The 18,235-nt window shown below is 39.6% G+C and overlaps 1 protein-coding gene across 1 annotated transcript in view; it reads right to left on the minus strand.

Annotated features, from left to right (window-relative positions):
• FAT3 (FAT atypical cadherin 3) overlaps positions 1–18,235 on the minus strand; it is a 394,564-nt gene that overhangs the window by 73,080 nt on the left and 303,249 nt on the right. The window contains exons 8-10 of the mRNA XM_086882161.1: positions 10,507–10,782; positions 8,725–8,935; positions 987–5,060 (exon numbers count right to left, since the gene is read on the minus strand). Coding sequence (XP_086738287.1) covers positions 987–5,060; positions 8,725–8,935; positions 10,507–10,782 — 4,561 coding nt within the window. The remainder of the gene's footprint in view (positions 1–986; positions 5,061–8,724; positions 8,936–10,506; positions 10,783–18,235) is intronic.

Here is an 18,235-nt window from a genome sequence, read left to right on the forward strand (position 1 = left end):
CCTCCAGAGCAAAATACAAAAACTGTTTTCCCATTAGTTAAGTAATTTTCGCCCACAGCCTGCTTCCTACATGCAGTCTTGTATATGTTGAATCCCATCTAGTGAGAAAAATGTGAATTTTTCCAATAATTTGGTTATTACTAGGTAGTTAATACTAGCTCTTGAATTGCTAAGGTTGGGGGGAGTGAAAAATTTGTTCCTTAACAAAATCTATTGGACAATGCAAGATGGAATGAGAAAAATAACTGCAGCACCCATCACTCATAATGTACTTACACAAAGCCAGGCTGAATCTAGGAAAAAAGAATGATAATAAATATTACACAATAGGAAAGAACAGCATTACCATGCTTTGAAAAATGTATTAGTAATGTAATCATGTTATTATGCTGTATATAACAATGCATGGCAGCTAACCGGTGGTTCTAAGTATATTACTATTTCCCTGGCCAGAAATCTGTGCTAATAAGAAATGGCATCCCCTCACTCCATAATGTAAAATTCATTTGTGCCCCCACCTCCACCCCATTCCAAATAGTGGTATTTCAAAATGGCTCTGGCATCTACTTTCCTATCTCAAAAAGAAAAATGTTATTTTAAAAAAAAAAATTAAATGCTTGGAAGTAAAAGGATTTTCTCTGTAAGAAGAAAATTTTCCTTTTCCCTTGTTTGAAACATTAAGTCATGATGGTTTTCAAGCTGACATATCAATTATGATGGGTTGATGGCTATACTACATTGCACTGAAGCAAATCTGTGCAAAATGGAAAATTGAGAGTAACACACATAAAGACAGACACACACACACATCACCTCTTTACAGCTTTTCTGCAAATGCTGTCAAAAAAAAATAAAAAGGAATGTAACTGGCTCATTCACAGTGATAATTTAGCTGAAACCCTGCTAAATATTCACCTAAAACTGGACACATGCACAGTTCTTCACTAAGCTGGTAATGGGAAGAAAGCATGCAAGCTGTTTCTCACCTGTAATATGGTAGCTAACCTGCCGATTGACATCAGATGTGTCTTCATCCCAGGTGCTAAGAACAGCCACAACTTCCCCTGGAGGGTCACTCTCCTTCACTGACCCTCTGTACACCTCGTGCTCAAAGACGGGTGCATTATCGTTTATATCTGTCACAGTGACTGAGACCAAGGTGGTTGAGGACAAGGACAAAGCTTCCCCCAGATCTGAGGCCACAACTGCAAAGGTGAAAGCAGAATCCTTCTCGTGGTCCAGATCCTTCAGTGTACTGATCCAGCCACTGTTGCTATCAATGGTGAATGCTTCTGTGATCTTCTGCAGCTCCGATTCCACTGCAAGCGTGTACATGACCTGCCCATTCGCACTTGAGTCTGCATCAACCGCTTTGACTTGCATAAGTTTTGTTCCTATGGGCATCCCTTCCATTATTATAGCATCATAGTTAGCTGTTTCAAACACAGGCTTGTTGTCATTTACATCCAACACCTTCACCTCCACATCCACAGTCAGCACAATGTCTACTTTGTCTAACTGAATTGTGGCTGCAACTTTGAAGTGGAAGGCGGGATTTACTTCGTGGTCAAGTCTCTTATCCAATTTTATAAGCCCTGTTTCTTTCTCTATGATGAAAACCCCATCTTTGTTGTTTTCAGGTAGCTCACCATTAACTGTACTATACAAAGCACCTTGATTGGGCAAAACATGCAGAATGTCAATAGTACTGCCTATGAGTGTGTCTTCTGCCACGGTGAAAGAATACTGGGGTTGAGAAAAAGAAGGCAAAATGGTTTCTGGCGGTAAAACATGGATGTAGACAGGAATGAGGGAATGTTTTACAGGAATGCCACCATCAACTGCTTTGACAAAGAATGACAGAACAGTGCTTTTCAGGTGGTTAAAGCTACCCTTGGTGACCATCCATCCATTATCTGGATCTATTTCAAGCAGATGAGCTATTGAAACTGAGGCTTCGCTATACAGAGAATAGGTAATTCTGGCATTGGCTCCATCATCTAGATCTACTGCTTGCACTTGGGTCACCAAGTAACCCTTCCCAACATCTGCTTTGACACTTGCTCTGTATTCGACTGTCATAAATTTGGGAGCATTGTCATTCTCATCCACTACTATCACTCTCACAGTGCAAAATGTAGTCCTGCCACCTCCATCAAGGGCTCTCAAGAATATATCGATATCACGTTCCAGCGGGTTCTCACGGTCTAACCTCTCAGTTGTCAGAATCTGCCCATTTGCATCAATCAAGAATCGGTCCTTGGCGAAGTCATTTATTATGGAGTAGCTGATCTGGCCATATACACCGGAATCCCCGTCGGTTGCCTTCACGTGGATTACCTTCGTTCCAGGAGCAGCGTTTTCTCTAACCTCTGCAACATAAATGCTCTGTGAAAACACAGGGCTGTAGAGGTTGGCCCCAAGGATCTGTATGTGCACCTGAGCTGTGCTGGTGAACAGCCCGTCTGACACAGAGACGTTTAGGCTGTACATGGGCTCCATCCTCTGCTTGCGATGGTTGGAAAGGGTGATAACACCACTCTTGCTGTCCATAATGAAACTGGTCCGATCATTTCCTGATAGGATGCTGTACTCCAGCCTGTCAAAATCAGAGCTGTCGGCATCAGAAGCTTGGACACAAGTCACAAAATGACCCCGAGGTGCCAGTTCGCTCACATATGATTCATATATTAACTGGTTGAAAACTGGAGGGTTGTCATTCATATCTGTTATTGAGATACTAACGAGAACCTCACTGCTCAGAGGTGGGAACCCATTATCGGTTGCTCTGACTTTCAAGCTGCACTGCTGTATGAGTTCATGATCCAGCATCCGGGCTGTCAAAATTAGGCCACTGCTGCTGTCTATATGGAAATAGTCAGTGCTGTTAAAGGTGTCCTGGACTATCTGATATTGTACAATCTTGTTATTGTCAGAGTCAGCATCAGTAGCAACAACCTGCAGTACAGGAGTTCCAATCAAAGAAGCTTCGGACAGAGTAGCATTATAAGCTGACTGATCAAAAACTGGAGGATTATCATTAACATCATTAACAATCAAGTCCACAGTTACCTCAGCGCGAGCGCCAGTGAGAGCATCGCTGGCTCGCACCATCAGCTTGAAAAGAGAATTTATTTCATAGTCCAGTGGGCTGACGACACTCAGAACTCCAGTATCAAAGTCGATATTAAACTGGTTGTAGGGATCTCCATCAACAATGATATAAATGATACCCTGGCCTTCTGGACTGGTTGCATTTATGCTTAAAATTGGCATGTGCATTTCTACATCTTCATTCACGGAAGCTGTATAGAAGGGCTTGTCAAACACAGGCATTGCTTTGTTAACAATCGTAATGGGTAGCTCTACCGACGCAGACAACGATGGGTTACCACCATCTTTGGCAAGAATGACGACCAAGTACTCTATATTAGACAAATCAGTATTGAAGGCTTCTTTTAAAGTGACGCTACCAGATCCTCTATCAATTTCAAAATGTCCATAGTCTTCCTTCAACAGGTATGACACCTCACCATTGTCACCCTTGTCTTTATCAATAGCTGTCACTCGATATATCAGGGTACCAGGTTCAGCATCGACCTGCACAGCAGCGTAGTATGGAAGCCCTACAAACACCGGGGCATTGTCATTTATGTCCTCAATGTAAACTCTCACCACCACTCGAGCGACACGGAGGTGATCTAGCTCACGGCTTGCTTCCACCACCAACTCATACAGCTCCTGCTCCTCTCGGTCGAAGGGGATACCAGTGGTCTGAATGACTCCTGAGGTGGATTTGATCTTAAATTTGTTTCCTGGGTTTAATATGCTGTATTTCAAAGGCTCATTGAGGCGGTTGCCAACAGCATTCACCACAGCAATCTTTGTGATATTGGTGCTATTTTCTGAGATCGAAGTGGAATAAAAATTTTGTGTGAAATGGAGTCCACTATCCATAGCTTCTTTTACCGTTATTGTCACCATAGCAGTGCTGTAAAATTTCCCATCAGATACTCTTACTATTAGCATATAATGGTCTTTGGAGAGACTATTGTTTTTAATGGTGAGTACCCCTGTGCTTGAGTCAATTAAAAAATGGTCCATATTGCCTTCAATTATACTAAATGTTAGTTCTGGAGGGATCTCTGAATCAGGGTCTGAAGCTTTGACTTTGAGAACCTCAACACCAATGTATGTGGGCAGGAGCAAGACTGTCTCAAATACAGCCTGGCTGAAGACTGGTGGGTTGTCATTGACATCAGTTACCTCAATGGTCACTTCAACTGGGCTCTCTGCAGTAAGCTGGGGATTCCCACTGTCTCTAACGTGAACATGGAAATGGAAGTGGGCTATCGTTTCATGGTCTAAGTTTGCAATTGTTCTGATTGCACCTGTGCTGGAATCTACCGTGAAATACTTTTTTGCAGTGGATTCAACAATCTGGTAGACAAGCAAAGCGTTCTGGTTGCTGTCAGCGTCGGTGGCACGTATCACAAGGGGACTGTTATTTGCACTCCGGACCACGCTGTTCACAGGAGCAGCTTCGCTTATGCTGCCCGAGTACTGAGAGAAGAGAAAAACTGGAGGGTTATCATTTTCATCAACAATCTGAATGTTCACAGTGGCATTTGATGCCATGCCTGCCATATTTGTTGCCTGTACAATGAGCTGATAGGAGGAAGCACGTTCATAATCAAGGGCCTTTTGACTGGTGATCACTCCAGAATACGGGTTTATAGTGAAGACTCCATCAACATTGCCATCTTTAACCTCGTAAACTAACGTGGACTGACTGATTGCAGCAAGAGAAATGACAGAAGTACCAATATCCACATTTTCATTAACCTCTGCTTGGTATTCTTTTAGAGTGAACTTAGGGTGAGAGTTATCGGCCATTGTCACAGATATCCGCACAATCGCTGTTGCAGACAGCGCTGGAGAACCTTGATCAGTCACTTTGACTGACAAAACAAACTGTCCCATTGTGGTTAAGTCTGGCTCCTTGAGTAATGTAATGATGCCTAAAACTGGTTCAATCTTGAATGTGTTTCCTGTGTTTCCTAAAACAAAAATATTGGAATGAGATTAGAAATTAAACACTCACTTGATGATAACTTAAACCAGGAGCAACAAGTTGCATTTTTAAAGGCAGTTACTTAAAAAAACCCCAAGAAAACCCCAATCTTGAAGTATTCTAAAGGCCTTTCCAGACTATTTTTCTCCTAGAGAGCTCAGTAGATGGTATAGGTATTCAAAGCATCAGAAACTCAGGTGTTGCTACCTCTACCTTGATTCTCAGTACCAGCCTCTGAGCAAGAACTGCATGTACTTTACTCCTACTGAAGTAAGAAAATGCATCCCTAAATTACAGAAATTAGTCAAATACATGTACACCTAAGGCAAAGAAATGAGATCAGAGGCTAACAAGCCAATTACATGACTAATGGATAACAACTCAGGCTCCTAATTGAATGGGATATTAAGAAACCATACAGGAGATTACAGTAGTTCAAGACTCAAAGAACTGAATATAAAAAGGTTAAAGTGGCATTTAGAAAAAATAAAATAGAGCAAATAGCATAGAAAAGAGATTCAAGTGTCTTGTGGCATGAAGGTTTATCATATGATCTCTGAGGAGGATGAATGCAGATGAATGAGATTTAGCAGAAAATGTCATGAAATGCCTGTTACAATGTGAAAGCACAGATATCACTGACTGCATAAAGGTGAAAACAGTAAGTTTGGATCAGAGAACTTTTTGGGGGCCTTTATTTCTTTCTGGTCATTTTGCCAATCTCTTCTTCAGCAAGACACATTCAAAACTTTCTGTATGTATTCTTACCCTGTAATTAGAAATCATCTTTAATTGGCAATCCTTATTTTTCTGTTTTACTGAGTGCTTGCTACATATATATATGGCATATATAAGCATACAGACTCTTTTTCTGAATTTGATTCTAAATGCAAAAAGCTTATACTGAGTTACAGTGATTTCAGTCACTATACCATGTTTCCTCTATTGTAATTAATTCTTAAAATCCAGAAATGTTTCCAATCTACAGTCAAGCATCCAATCAAGGCTGGGAGAGAAATATATCTCAGGTGATACAAAAGAGGGTTGTTTTTTTAATAGCAATTGTTACAGGTATTGTGCACAGAGCAGTAAATGTGTAAGTTGCAGCTGGAATGCCAAATGCATGGAATCCTAAATGAAGTGAGGTAATGTGAACTATTTTTAAGATATGATTCACTACCTGTTGTAAATTCTGGAGGCTAATTTAAGCTACATACTACTCTATGTAGTTCAATACTGATAGTGGCTTTCTGTTTATATTCTTCCTTTCAGATCAGTAAAGTTTACTCTGCTAGCTAAACGAAGAATTGTGCTATTCACCCAGGAGGTGAGATTCTTCCAGAGCTACAAATTCTCATAAAAATCACGGTTATCTGTCACATTTACAGACACTACAAATGCCGCTGCTGTTATTTTGTCAGTGCTTGCTAATACGAATAATTTTGAGCCACTGAATGTCTCCTGCAAGGCCAGAGCTGGTTCTTCTCCTTTAGGAATTTCTTATGAAATTACACAAAAACTACTTTCTTTACCAATTGCTCTCTGCAGAGCAATGTAAGGTAAGGTGAGTAATTCCCCTGAATCAGAGGGCTGTGTACAATCCTGAATTCTGCAGTTAAAATCAATATCCTCAACTGCACGTTTTATGGATCATAGAAACTACAGCAGCAGAATACTGAATTTTGATGCATCTGAGATTGGGACATCTGTGAATAATGAAACTGGAGGAGTGTGAGGCCTGGAGTGTGAGTAAATGGAAGCCTGAGGTCTGACATTGCAGAGAGAGCTCATGAGGAAACATAAACAGGCTGTAATGAAAAAGAGAGTCTCTAGAAATCATCTAATAGCTAAAGCATCTTTTCTAATCACAGTATTTTTCTGTCTGCATCATGTAGGATTCTATTACCAGTGTAATGGGAACTACAGTCCTTAGATGTCAGGATGCTCTTTACATTATGGTGGCACCTCCAGACGATTTGGAACACATAATAGTAATAAGGTGTCAAGAAAAAGCTGGAAATAATCTTGAAAAACACTGCCCCAAAAACCTGATCCAGTGGGCTCAGAATTTGTTCCATAAGGCACAGCGCTGTCCTGTCTGGGCACGTGTAAGATTACCTCTAATTTAAGTTAAAGACCACTGGAGAATACTGAGAAATAACTGCTCAGACCAAATGCAGGGCATAAAGGAATTATTTGGAGTGCTAACATCTTCCTCATTCTAAGTTCAGCACTTTCAGCTGCAAAAGATTTCACGTGCTGGTTTGCTGAAGGTAATCTCCTTCCACAGAGCATACAAGGTAATGACAGAAAAAATGTTCCTTGGGCCTTCTCTAAACTTCAGGTTATATCATCTTAATTTAAGGTGTGAGTTTGAATGATATGAAGCTAAATCAGTATGAGACAGTGTAGATACTCTTGTTTCATTAGTTATTTGTCTCTTAGCCTGTTCCTAATTGACATAAGCTATCCTAGCCAGTAACAAGTCTTTATAATATAGGGATAAATAATGATGCAGTAGGATGAGACACTAATGCCAAGAAAGGCTTGTGATCTGCCTAATGTGAGTGCAATCTGAAGTACCTGTAACTTCTTTTTATGGCAATATAAGTTTCAAGTTTTGCTAGTATTACAGTGGAAAGATTCATACTATGAATCAAGCTCTTTAAGCAGAAATGAAACATTACAAAATGCTAAGGTTACAAATTTCTAATTCTTTCTCTCTTTTTCCAGGCACCCCCCTCTTATATATCTGTCAATGGTTTATCTCAAAGATAATTCTTCTGATTCATGTGACCCAGAGAAACTTAAATTCACTTGCATGTATGTCAGTGATAATGCAAATGTTTTACTAGTGTGCTGTTGCACCTGAAGAAGAATGCTTTTGCTGGTACAGACTGTGTGCTGAATGTAAATATCCACAGTTTAACAGCAAAAGTAATTTTTATCTGGTATCAGATAGTTAGTTAGTTAGTTAGTTAGTTAGTTAGTTAGTTAGTTAGTTAGTTTCAAGAGACCTTGTGCCATTAAAATGCTCTGGCAGAAGTTTTAGCATAGTCCTGTTCTTAGCTTCTGTGCTCCTGTGGTCTGAATACTGGCAAAGATGTCAGGACATAACAGCTGTTTTGGCATTTTTTTATGGAGGATCCACTGTACACTAGTCTGAAAACAGAACCCTGAAAACAAGTCACTGGCTGCAGTTTTGAGCAACTGTCTTCCGTGATGGCTTTGACCCAATGACTCAGAGGTAGCAGGCTCTGTAGCCATCTGTTGAAAATGACTCAGTCACAGAATAACAGAACGGCTGGGATGGAAAGGGACCACTGGAGAGCATCTGGTCCAACCTTCCTGCTAAGGCAGGTTCACCTAGGCTGCACAGGATCCTGTGGGGTTCTGAATGTCTCCAGAGGAGACTCCATAACCTCTCAGAGGCAACCAATTCCAGAATGAGTTTGTTCTGACAGGTTTTGAGTACAGTAGTGTCAAAAAAAAGAATTAAAAAAAACCCCAATGAAACAACTCCTTTGCCCATCTGTACAGGAGAAAGTAGACCAAAGAAGCTGAACTGTGTGTCAAGACAGATCACCATCACATCACTGTTCTGTGTCTGGCACAATTCATGGTACTTCATTTTTGGCCTCTGTCCTAACCTGCTTCAATAGTATAGATAAGCTCTGCATTTTCTCCTTTGTCTTTGTCCAGAGCCGTGACCTGCAACACTGCTGAGCCAACTGCTGCTGATTCAAACACTGAGGCTTCATACAATGGGCTGGTGAAGTAGGGACTGTGGTCATTGGAGTCTTCCACATTTATGATGACTCTGGCCAGGTTTCTTCTGTAAGGGAATTCTTGATCTCGAACCTATAGAACAAGTTCATAACACACAATTTGACAGTCATCTAGCAAAACTTCACAAATATTACTCATCTGAGTGTGAATACTACTTTCAGTTTCATTTAATACAAGGTAGTAAAAAAATCCATTTGTCCCAAAGAACAGCCAGAAATACATTCACACATGGGATAGCAGATACTAAAATCAGAGAAACAGGAAGGAGCTTAGCGACTTTTTTTTTTCTCTTGTGAAAAAATGCATTGCAGCTAACCATCATGACATGAATTTCTGAAGTGGCAACTTAAATTTGGGTTGAGGTTCACAAGAAATTCTTTTTTTTTTTTTTTTACTACTTGCTGAAAGGTCATGCCTTTTTCTTGCCACTGCCTTCTTTACAGCATATAGGCATGTCAGTCTAGTGCTTGTAGCTGACAATGGACTACTTCATGATTATACACGTAGATGATCATGTGAACAGTAAATAGAGCAGGAATTGCTTTATGAAGTGCTGGTAGCTGTCAACAGAGATGTAAATTACCACACCTGTCTCAACCCCATCCAAAATACCTCAGCACTACTTCACTGATAATCCTGCCACCGCTATCTCCCCAACATTTTAGTTCTTCGTAAACAGAGGAAAAGACCTGTTGTATAAGGTGAAGATCAAAACCAAGCACCAGGGAATTACCTCTCTTAGCCAAGTGTTTCTGTGACTCAGTTTATAGCTATTTCTCAGTCTGCTCGTCAAAGGACTTGCAATATTTTACTCTGTGAGTGGAGACCACACTCAGCTTGATCTTTCTGCATTTCACAGCAGCTTTTTGCATTCTAGGGTGCCCTGCCAAAGCTTCCCCTGGACCTAACACACCATGAGCAGTTCCTTAGAGGGCATCTGCTGCAGAAGTCTTAAGTGATTAAAGAAAGTAGTGGACTACAATGTTTAAACTAACACAATGTTATTTGTTGTTTGGGTATTTTTTGCTGGTTGTCTTCTGTTTGTTTTTTTAATTAAAACAAAAATGTCCATGATATACAATCTCCACTTGAAAACAGACAGATTTATGTTCTGTAGTCCAGGCACACCAAGCAAAACTTGGTAATTAACTTTCTTCTGCATACCCAAAGATTTGGAAATGTCGATAAAAGAAAGCTATTTTGTATATCAACAGTTTATGTACTGAAATAAGTCCATAAAAGTAAGCTATAAATGAAGCTTGTATTCAGAAAGGCTGTAGCATTCTCCATGGCAAGAAAGCAGTTATCTCCCTGTGAATAACTTCTCAAATAACTTTCAGCCTCACTTCAGAAACTATGAAAATTACCTTGAAGGAGAGGACCAGATGCCAAGAGATTAAATAATTTCCTGCTTGCTCTCCCTTGAGATAGAGAATCATATCACATTCCATACAATGAATTCACAATAAAATTTCCCAAAAAGCTGAAATAAAAACTGTGAAATAAACACACAGCAGGGCAGGTAAGATTAAATTAGTGGCTACTCACTGCACTGAGTCCTTTGCTCAAGTGAAGACTACTCCATGTCTGTACCTGAAGCAGCCATGACTGTGGCCAGACCCAAGGGAATATTGCATTCTTACCATGACATTAAGGATGTGCTTATCTTGAGCTTCGTGGTCTAATCTCTCAGCCGTGTAGAGAACCCCGGTGTTGGGATCAATTCTGAACTTCCTCATGCTGACTGTATCGATGCTGCTGTGAATGGTGTAGCTCAGCTTATGCTTTTCATCTCTGTCTATAGCTTCAATTTGCAGAATTTCAGTATCAGGGAGGATGTCCTCTGAAATGGTGACATCGTAACTTGGCTGAGAGAATTCCGGGCCGTTATCGTTGTTATCCAACACTTTGATGAGAACCTACAGTTAGTAAAAAAAAAGGAAATTCAAAGTTATTGAAGTCTAGTCAGACTACTGAATAAGCACCTAGAGAAATGCAATTTGCTTTGAATGGCTGAAGATGTTATGCTGCTGCATGGTGGGACTGAGAAATGTTATTTAATAGTAAATGCTTACTTTTCAGATCAGAAGAATTGGAAAGGATTTGACTTTGGAAGCAAAATGATACTAACTGTAAGACCTACTCAGAGCCTGATAAAGAAGCCCATATTTTCAACTGCAGTGGTCATAAGGAAAGATTTTGTCCTTCCTTGTAACTGCCTCAGTTACAAGAGACTTCTAGAACTATTATCCAATTTCCTTTCCCCTTCACTATTAATAAGGCTATAAAAGAATCCTTTTCACATTGCTTAAATCTGCTTTTTATACAATCATGATGCAGCTGAATCCTGTTTTCTGTCCAGTATATTGTATTGGGGCTTACTGGCAACATCAAATTGTAACAGCAGAGGAGACTTCAAGTTGCTGTGACACCTCAGATTGTTCTTACAGCACCTGAGGTGGGCAGAGGAGACACAACCTCACTACCACACAAGCACACCCCACACAGATCAATACGCACCACCAAGGACAGCTGATCTCAGGGCACTGGTGACACAGAAGGTTTCTATTTTTTATTACATCCACACTCTCCCTTTGCCAGTGATGGCTGTCTTTATTGCCAGCTAATTCTCTTTCCCCTCCAACACCTATTTTCCTCCTTTCTGTTGCAGTTTATGAATGGCAGAACACTAAAACTGTGAATGAACACTGTGCTCTTTGCCTCAAACTGTCTTTGCAACTTCAGTATTGATCTTAAGGAAACTTGGAGAGGGACAGAACAGGCCAGGGTGCTGCTCTTGCTGCCTATTACACCCATTTCAATATATCACAAACCCTGATAAATAATAAGAATCACTCCTTTCCAAGCTTTGCCTTTCACAAGTTACATTATGCATGTGTTGCTCTGATGACATTTTGTGGGTTTTGCCATTGGAGAAGTCACTCCCTGGGGGAAATGTGCTTTGCAGACTTTGTAAGCCACAGATAGCTGTGGGCAGTGTGGCAGCAAAACCCTTGACAAACTATGTAATACTGAAAGCTGAAATCTGAAGAGCTGACTCTTTTTCAGTGCTAGAAACAAAAAGTATCTTTTCCAGAATATGCCTGTGAAAGCACACATCTAATTTTACAGTAAGTAAAACAGAACAAACTTTTTATTCAAAGGCTTTGAAATAAGATAAAGTCCAATTAATGACTTGGGAAAGGCCACACACAGGACTCCTTGGTCAGAGTAGGAGACCTGACCCATCACTCATGATTTCTTTGTTGCTTTGTTACTTGTCTCTTTTTTAAGCAAGTATTTTATTATTTTGCTTGATCAAGCCCTGTTCACCCATACTTTCTTAACACAAGGAAAATACAGCTATACTTTTACTGCAATATTGCACAAACAGATGTTGGCCTCAGAGGGAACTGAAACTTTAGATTTCCATGATATGTGGAAGGCTTTGCAGAATACATTACCAGAAGGAACATGAGCAGTTGTAAGAAGCAGTCGTAATGAACTAGCCTGGGAACTGTTCAAAAGACAGCTGAAATAAAATGCTCTGTAAGTTAAATGGCATAGGACCTGGATTCCATACAATTTAATTTTCACCAGATTATGGCACGCCAGAGTGAAGCAGGGTGAAGCTTATATTAAGTTATGCTTCAGTCTTGGACAGATACCAATAAAATTGGGGGGTAATACACATTACTAGGCCCATAATAATGATGAAGAGTTAGTTAGGTTTTTATAGTTTTATTGTTGCTGTAATATATCAAAGCATGTTTCTGATCTGAGGAAAAAAATCCACCCAAATATATGTCTTAAAAATATGTGAAGAAACTAGTTTAACATATGAAAGAAAGCCTGAGGAAAAGATTAATGTCTTGAACTCTAATCTAATGGGGCACAGAGCCAGTGCTGAACCACTTTTTTTAGTGTAAGGGAGAGACAAGAGAAAAAAATAGGAGTTGGGGATAATCACTGTTTAACACTTACAGATATTTTCTCGAGCAGTTTTGATACTCTCAGTCCTTGACAGGTACCACTATAACATGACTGTATTATTTTACTGCTGCACTGTTAACACAGATAATTTATTTTTTCTTTCCATTCATGACCAAAAACTTTGTCATGTATCGTTTTAGACAGTCCAACAGAGAAGTAAAAACTTTTCAAATGGGTTGAAAACACCAAGAGTGTTTGACTCTGCTGACAACAGTACAGTACAGCCTAACTTGAACAAGTAAGCTTCCATGTGAGGGGACAGGCTTGTATCTGTGAATTTATTTTTTAAAATGGTGTGAGCAAGCTGAAGATGTTCTGGGAGACAAAAAAATAAATGTACAGAAGCACACCAATGTGTCCTAAAAGTACTGCTACAGCAGTGACATGCTATTTTGTTTGCGTGGTATATGATCACCCCAGAGCAGCGATTCACTTCCTGTATAATCTAATGCATTTTGGGATGTCTGCAAACTGAGAAATCAGAAAAGGACAAAAAAGTTTCTCCATCCCAAGGCACTATGACTGTCCAAGCCACGTCTCCATGATTTTTGCCTTCACTAGACTGCACAAAGTGAACAGGGTGGAACTGGACCAGCATCACAGACCAAGGGTAACCCATGAGACTATGGAATTACAGTATGGATTCAGAGAGCAGCATTTCTTCCCACTGAAAAAGGTGTAAGTTGTTGCCCTGACACATATACGGACATAATCTTGTTTGGGGAGTGTGAGGCATGGAGGGGGTAAAGATAAAAAAATTGAGGCACTCATTCATTGTGATTATCAAACTTACAGGGAGCTGTGCACTTAAAATTGCTTTGATCATTGCCAAAAAACCCCTTATTTTTCCTTCTTTATCTTTTCTCTCTTTCACTTCACATCTACTGTAAGACTGATCAAGTGCCTGTTTAAGTGGCAGGCATCTTCCTCCCTAGAGATGCCAGTATTTTAATGATTTGTCAAGTGATCTACATTGAAATACACATTATTTATTACATACTTTGCACTTCAACAGCCACTTCCATCTGGAGATGGAAGGCAGTGGGTAAGAGATGCTAATGAATAAAGAAGTCATTATTGATTCACAATTTCTTCTATTTAAGCAGTTAAGAGTATTTCTAATTTTTGTCAGCTGTCCTTCAAAATCCCCGAGAGTCAAATGTAATTTTAACATTTCTCTCCTTTAATAGAGGGGGGTGTATTTTCCTTGCAACAAAAGAAAGTTAGGTTATATATGGGAATACTGATTATACAGAGCTCTGTTAAACCTATAAATGGAATTCTTTAATGTTCTTAAAAATTGAGCTATCTTGGGAGTTACTTGAAACAAAATCAGGTAAAAGAAAATGGAATTTTAGTCCCATTTTAAATAGATATTAGTCCCATGGTTCTTACAACATTTCTCAGGAGAAAGTGACTATTATCCCCATATTTTGCTCAGGAAAATAATGCCTTGCACCAAGACTACCAAAATCACAGGTGAAGGGCAGTGGTCAAGCTGAGGAAGGTGTTTTAAGTTTATTTTTGAGCCACACCCCTTTTATTAGGTCACCTTAAAATGCCATCCTTCCCATGCAGATTTCCTGCTTCATCAGGATAACTTCTAGTAAGATGTTCCTTAAACAGAAATAAAGGAAAATGGGACACTCACATGAATACCAGGCTCATAGAAAACCTGATCCTACAAACATACATGAATTTGACTAAACTGAGTGCCACCAGATTGTTAATATGAGCAGAGTTTCTCAAATTCATTTAACAGCTACCAACTTTAGGCATAAAATCTTGGTACTGTTGAAAAATTTCCTGTTGACTTCAAAAGGGTCAGGAAAAGGGTCCTTGAAGTCTTACACTTTAGCCAGCTGGTAGCACATCCTTCACCTCAAATCAAGTGTTACACTACTCAAGTGACTCAGAGACTCCCAGTGTCTGTGTAATTTAGTATTTTCTATGTATTTATTCCCAAATGGAAGATATGGCAAGAATGAGGTGTGTGGCATAAATATCCTTCATTACTGCGTAGGTGCCCAGGGTGTAAAGCTATGACAATACCCACTGTGTAGGATCAAAGCCAGGCTTTAAAAGTTTCTCAACACATCTCCAAAAGGTGACAAATGGAAATGTTTACTGTTTGTTGGCTGCTAAGTAGGGATTTCTCTTTGCTGACGACTGTTCAAGATTACTGACTGAACTACTTTTCATTGACAAACATTAGCCAAAAGTCCTTTTCCACGCTCATAAAGCCAACATGCAGCAAACCAGTCTCTGCCTGGTTCTTCTTGAAAGCCTGTATCTTTTCCAGTGCATTGTGGGCTTCAGAAAGGCAGGCTTGCCTCCTTCTGAGTCCATTGTGTGCAGCCTAATTTATAGTCTGAACAAGCGCCTCATGATAAAAGATTTGCTTCTCCCTGCTCACTTCCTATTTCCCACAGTTAAAGCAAGTTTCAAATAAAGGAATCACGGGCCTCCAAGATTACAAATTAGGCAAAGTAACACACAGAGCATTAGCAAAGACTTTGTACTCAAAATGGTAAGTGAAAGGCCTAGAGAAATACAATCAAATCAAAGCAGGACAAAACCTAATGCAGGAAGTCTTTCCAAAGCTGTTTTTAATGTTGCCCATAACAAATACCTTTGGTTTAGGCACAGACATACTGGAGTGAAAACTGGGTAAATGCCAGCAGCTGCTTTACAGACATTTGAAGCTAGAAGAATCTGCTTGGCTAATTGCTTGGTCCAGGCACCGTGTTGTAGTACAACCTATTAAGTGCCTGAATTATTTAAACTCAGGTTACATTTCTGTACAGGTTTTGAAATGAATTTTGATTCAATACTGCTTTCAATAGTGTTAGCACATAGCTTTATTTTCTACTTCCTGACAAGTTTTTCTTTCCTTCAAACCCTAAATTTAACATAAAAATTCAGTTTCCCTACCAACCTCAGTGGCCAGTTATTTATACTTTACTGTGTTCTTTGTGTTATGTTAAAATTGAAAGAAAAATCTTTGCTTCATAGGCAAGGCAGTGCTGAGATTACTGGATGTGACAGAAAAAAAAAATCAAAGATTGGATTGGTTACAGTTTGGAGGAAATGTTCAACAGAGCAAAAGCAAAAAATTGAATTGAATCCCCATGTCTCTTTTTCTGCCCTAGAAGAATCCACAGCCCAGAATTGCTTCTGGCAGGCTCTAATGTCTTATCTACATTTTGGCCATGGTCCTCTAAGAAGAGCTTTTCACCATTCATTTAAGAGAACCACCCTCACTCAGGGTGACTGATCAGCTCCTCTTAAGAAAATGTTGTAAAGAGAAGGTGATCTCTGAAAGGTGAGACAGAAACTCAGAGTTAAAAGTCAATCCCCAGCACAAGAATAAATTAAATTCCAAAACCTTCTGCAAGAAGAGACAGAAAGGGGCAGTAAGTAACTACTGTCTGCTCTTCCAGTCTGGTGGGCTCCAGAAGAAGGTATTATAAGTGAACATGTATTGATCTGCAGAAACTTTTCTGAGGGAATTGCACATTACCCTCTGAGTGCCCACTCTACTGGCAAATAGTCAGGTGGTTTTGCAATAAGTGAAACAGAGGTGCTTTTTGCCTCATAGCTTGGAAGCAACAGCCTTCATGCTCTAGCATATCTTTTCTATAGCAGTTACGATGATGAGAAAGGAGGAGAAGGTAGGAAAATAAGGAGTAAAACCATCTTTCGCACATAGTAACATCACTCCAGAGCCCATTCTTTGAAAAATATAATTATCTACAAGGACAACATTCTCAATAAAACTGAAATATTATAATAACTTAAATGGTAGCTCAGTGATTCCCCCCTGTTCTCTGTTTCTGTGGATATTTTAGCAAAACTCAAGATGCACTACAAATAAGTAAATAAATGCTATTCCACTCCTCTGTTGCACCTGTAGGTAAAAAATCAGAATTGTTCAGTAAAAAAAGAGGTTTGGGATAAACCTGACTCATGACCAGGAGAATTTCTAATATTTCAGAGTCAAATTTGTGGCAGGAGTAGGCATTTAGATGCCATTAAAATGAATCCTTGTGAGGAGAGACTTCTCTCTGCTCAAGCAAGGGCACAAGACCCTTCTGCAGCCCAAAGGGAGTTGATGGCCATGGCAGGCAGCAATCACTGCACAGAGCTGCTGTCCCAGCTCTCTCTCCAGCACACTGGATACAGAAGCCCCAATCCCTCTGCAAAGCCAGCAGCTGCAGGAGTTGTGTTTCATGGGAATTTAGAGAAAATGTATGCCTCCAGCCTTTAGTAAACGACTGCGTGGCCTCAAGCAATGAGGGATAAAAGAAAGGGAAAAAGCAAAAATTCTCTCTGGCTAGATCAGGAGACTTAGCCATTCTAGAAGTTAATCACCATGACTGAAGTTTTATACCCACACTTCAAATATATAAATCTAACAAGTCAACATTTCTCCATATTCTCCCTTCTCCATTCCTCCCCATCCCAACTGCTGCCTGGATGATTTGGGCATAGATGGAAGGGCAGCATGGTCTCTGGCAGTGGCTCAACAGGTCCTGGCACTTTGGTTCTCACTTTGGAGATTTTTTTTTTTTTTTTCCACAACAGTGAACCATTATTACAACAGATGTAACTTTTAAATCAAAATTATTTCCTTCCTCTCCTGGTACAGTAATGAACCATGTGCACAATAAGGCATGAAGGAAGTGTTGGAGTTTAAGTCATGCAGGGACATTGCTGAAGAAATTTCACCAAGTCCATGCAAGGGATCATGTTACCCAAACAAAAATCTTTGGCATTTTTATGCTGTATTTTACCACCTCCAACTGTATAATAGACAAAAGGCCAGGAAGAGATAAAGGAAAACAGCTGGGGTGGAATAAAAAGCAAGTGTTCCATTGTACATGGTGATCATCAGCTGTTTCATAATAAACCATCATACTTTAAATTATTTCATTGTTATTCAAGGGGATGTATTTATAAAATTGCCTTCTACCCACTTTGTCTTCTACCATAACCTCCTGCAGGTACAGTTAAAAATCCAGGTGGTACTGTGTACATAGAACAAAATACTTAAAATGTTGTTTTATCAAAAATCACAATAAGGCGACTGAGAGCTATCAGTAAATAGATCTATTCTATGACATTTTTAATTAACCCTATCAGTTTTACATTTTTTCATTGTTTTTCTAAAAGGAAATTAAGATGAGGAAGATAACCAAAGGCTCCAAAGTACAGCTAAAAATACAGTAGGGAAGTTTTGCAAAATGAAGAAATAAGTAGAAAGGCCACAATTCTGGCACTTTTCAGATAAAAATCACTTTTGATATCTGTTGTGAAGACCAAAAGAAACACATACTCGGATGCCCTGGCCACAATGAAATAATTAAACACTATCTA

This window comes from Cyanistes caeruleus, chromosome 3 (assembly GCF_971803275.1).
Source record: "Cyanistes caeruleus chromosome 3, bCyaCae1.hap1.1, whole genome shotgun sequence".
NCBI classification, from domain to species: Eukaryota; Metazoa; Chordata; class Aves; order Passeriformes; family Paridae; genus Cyanistes; species Cyanistes caeruleus.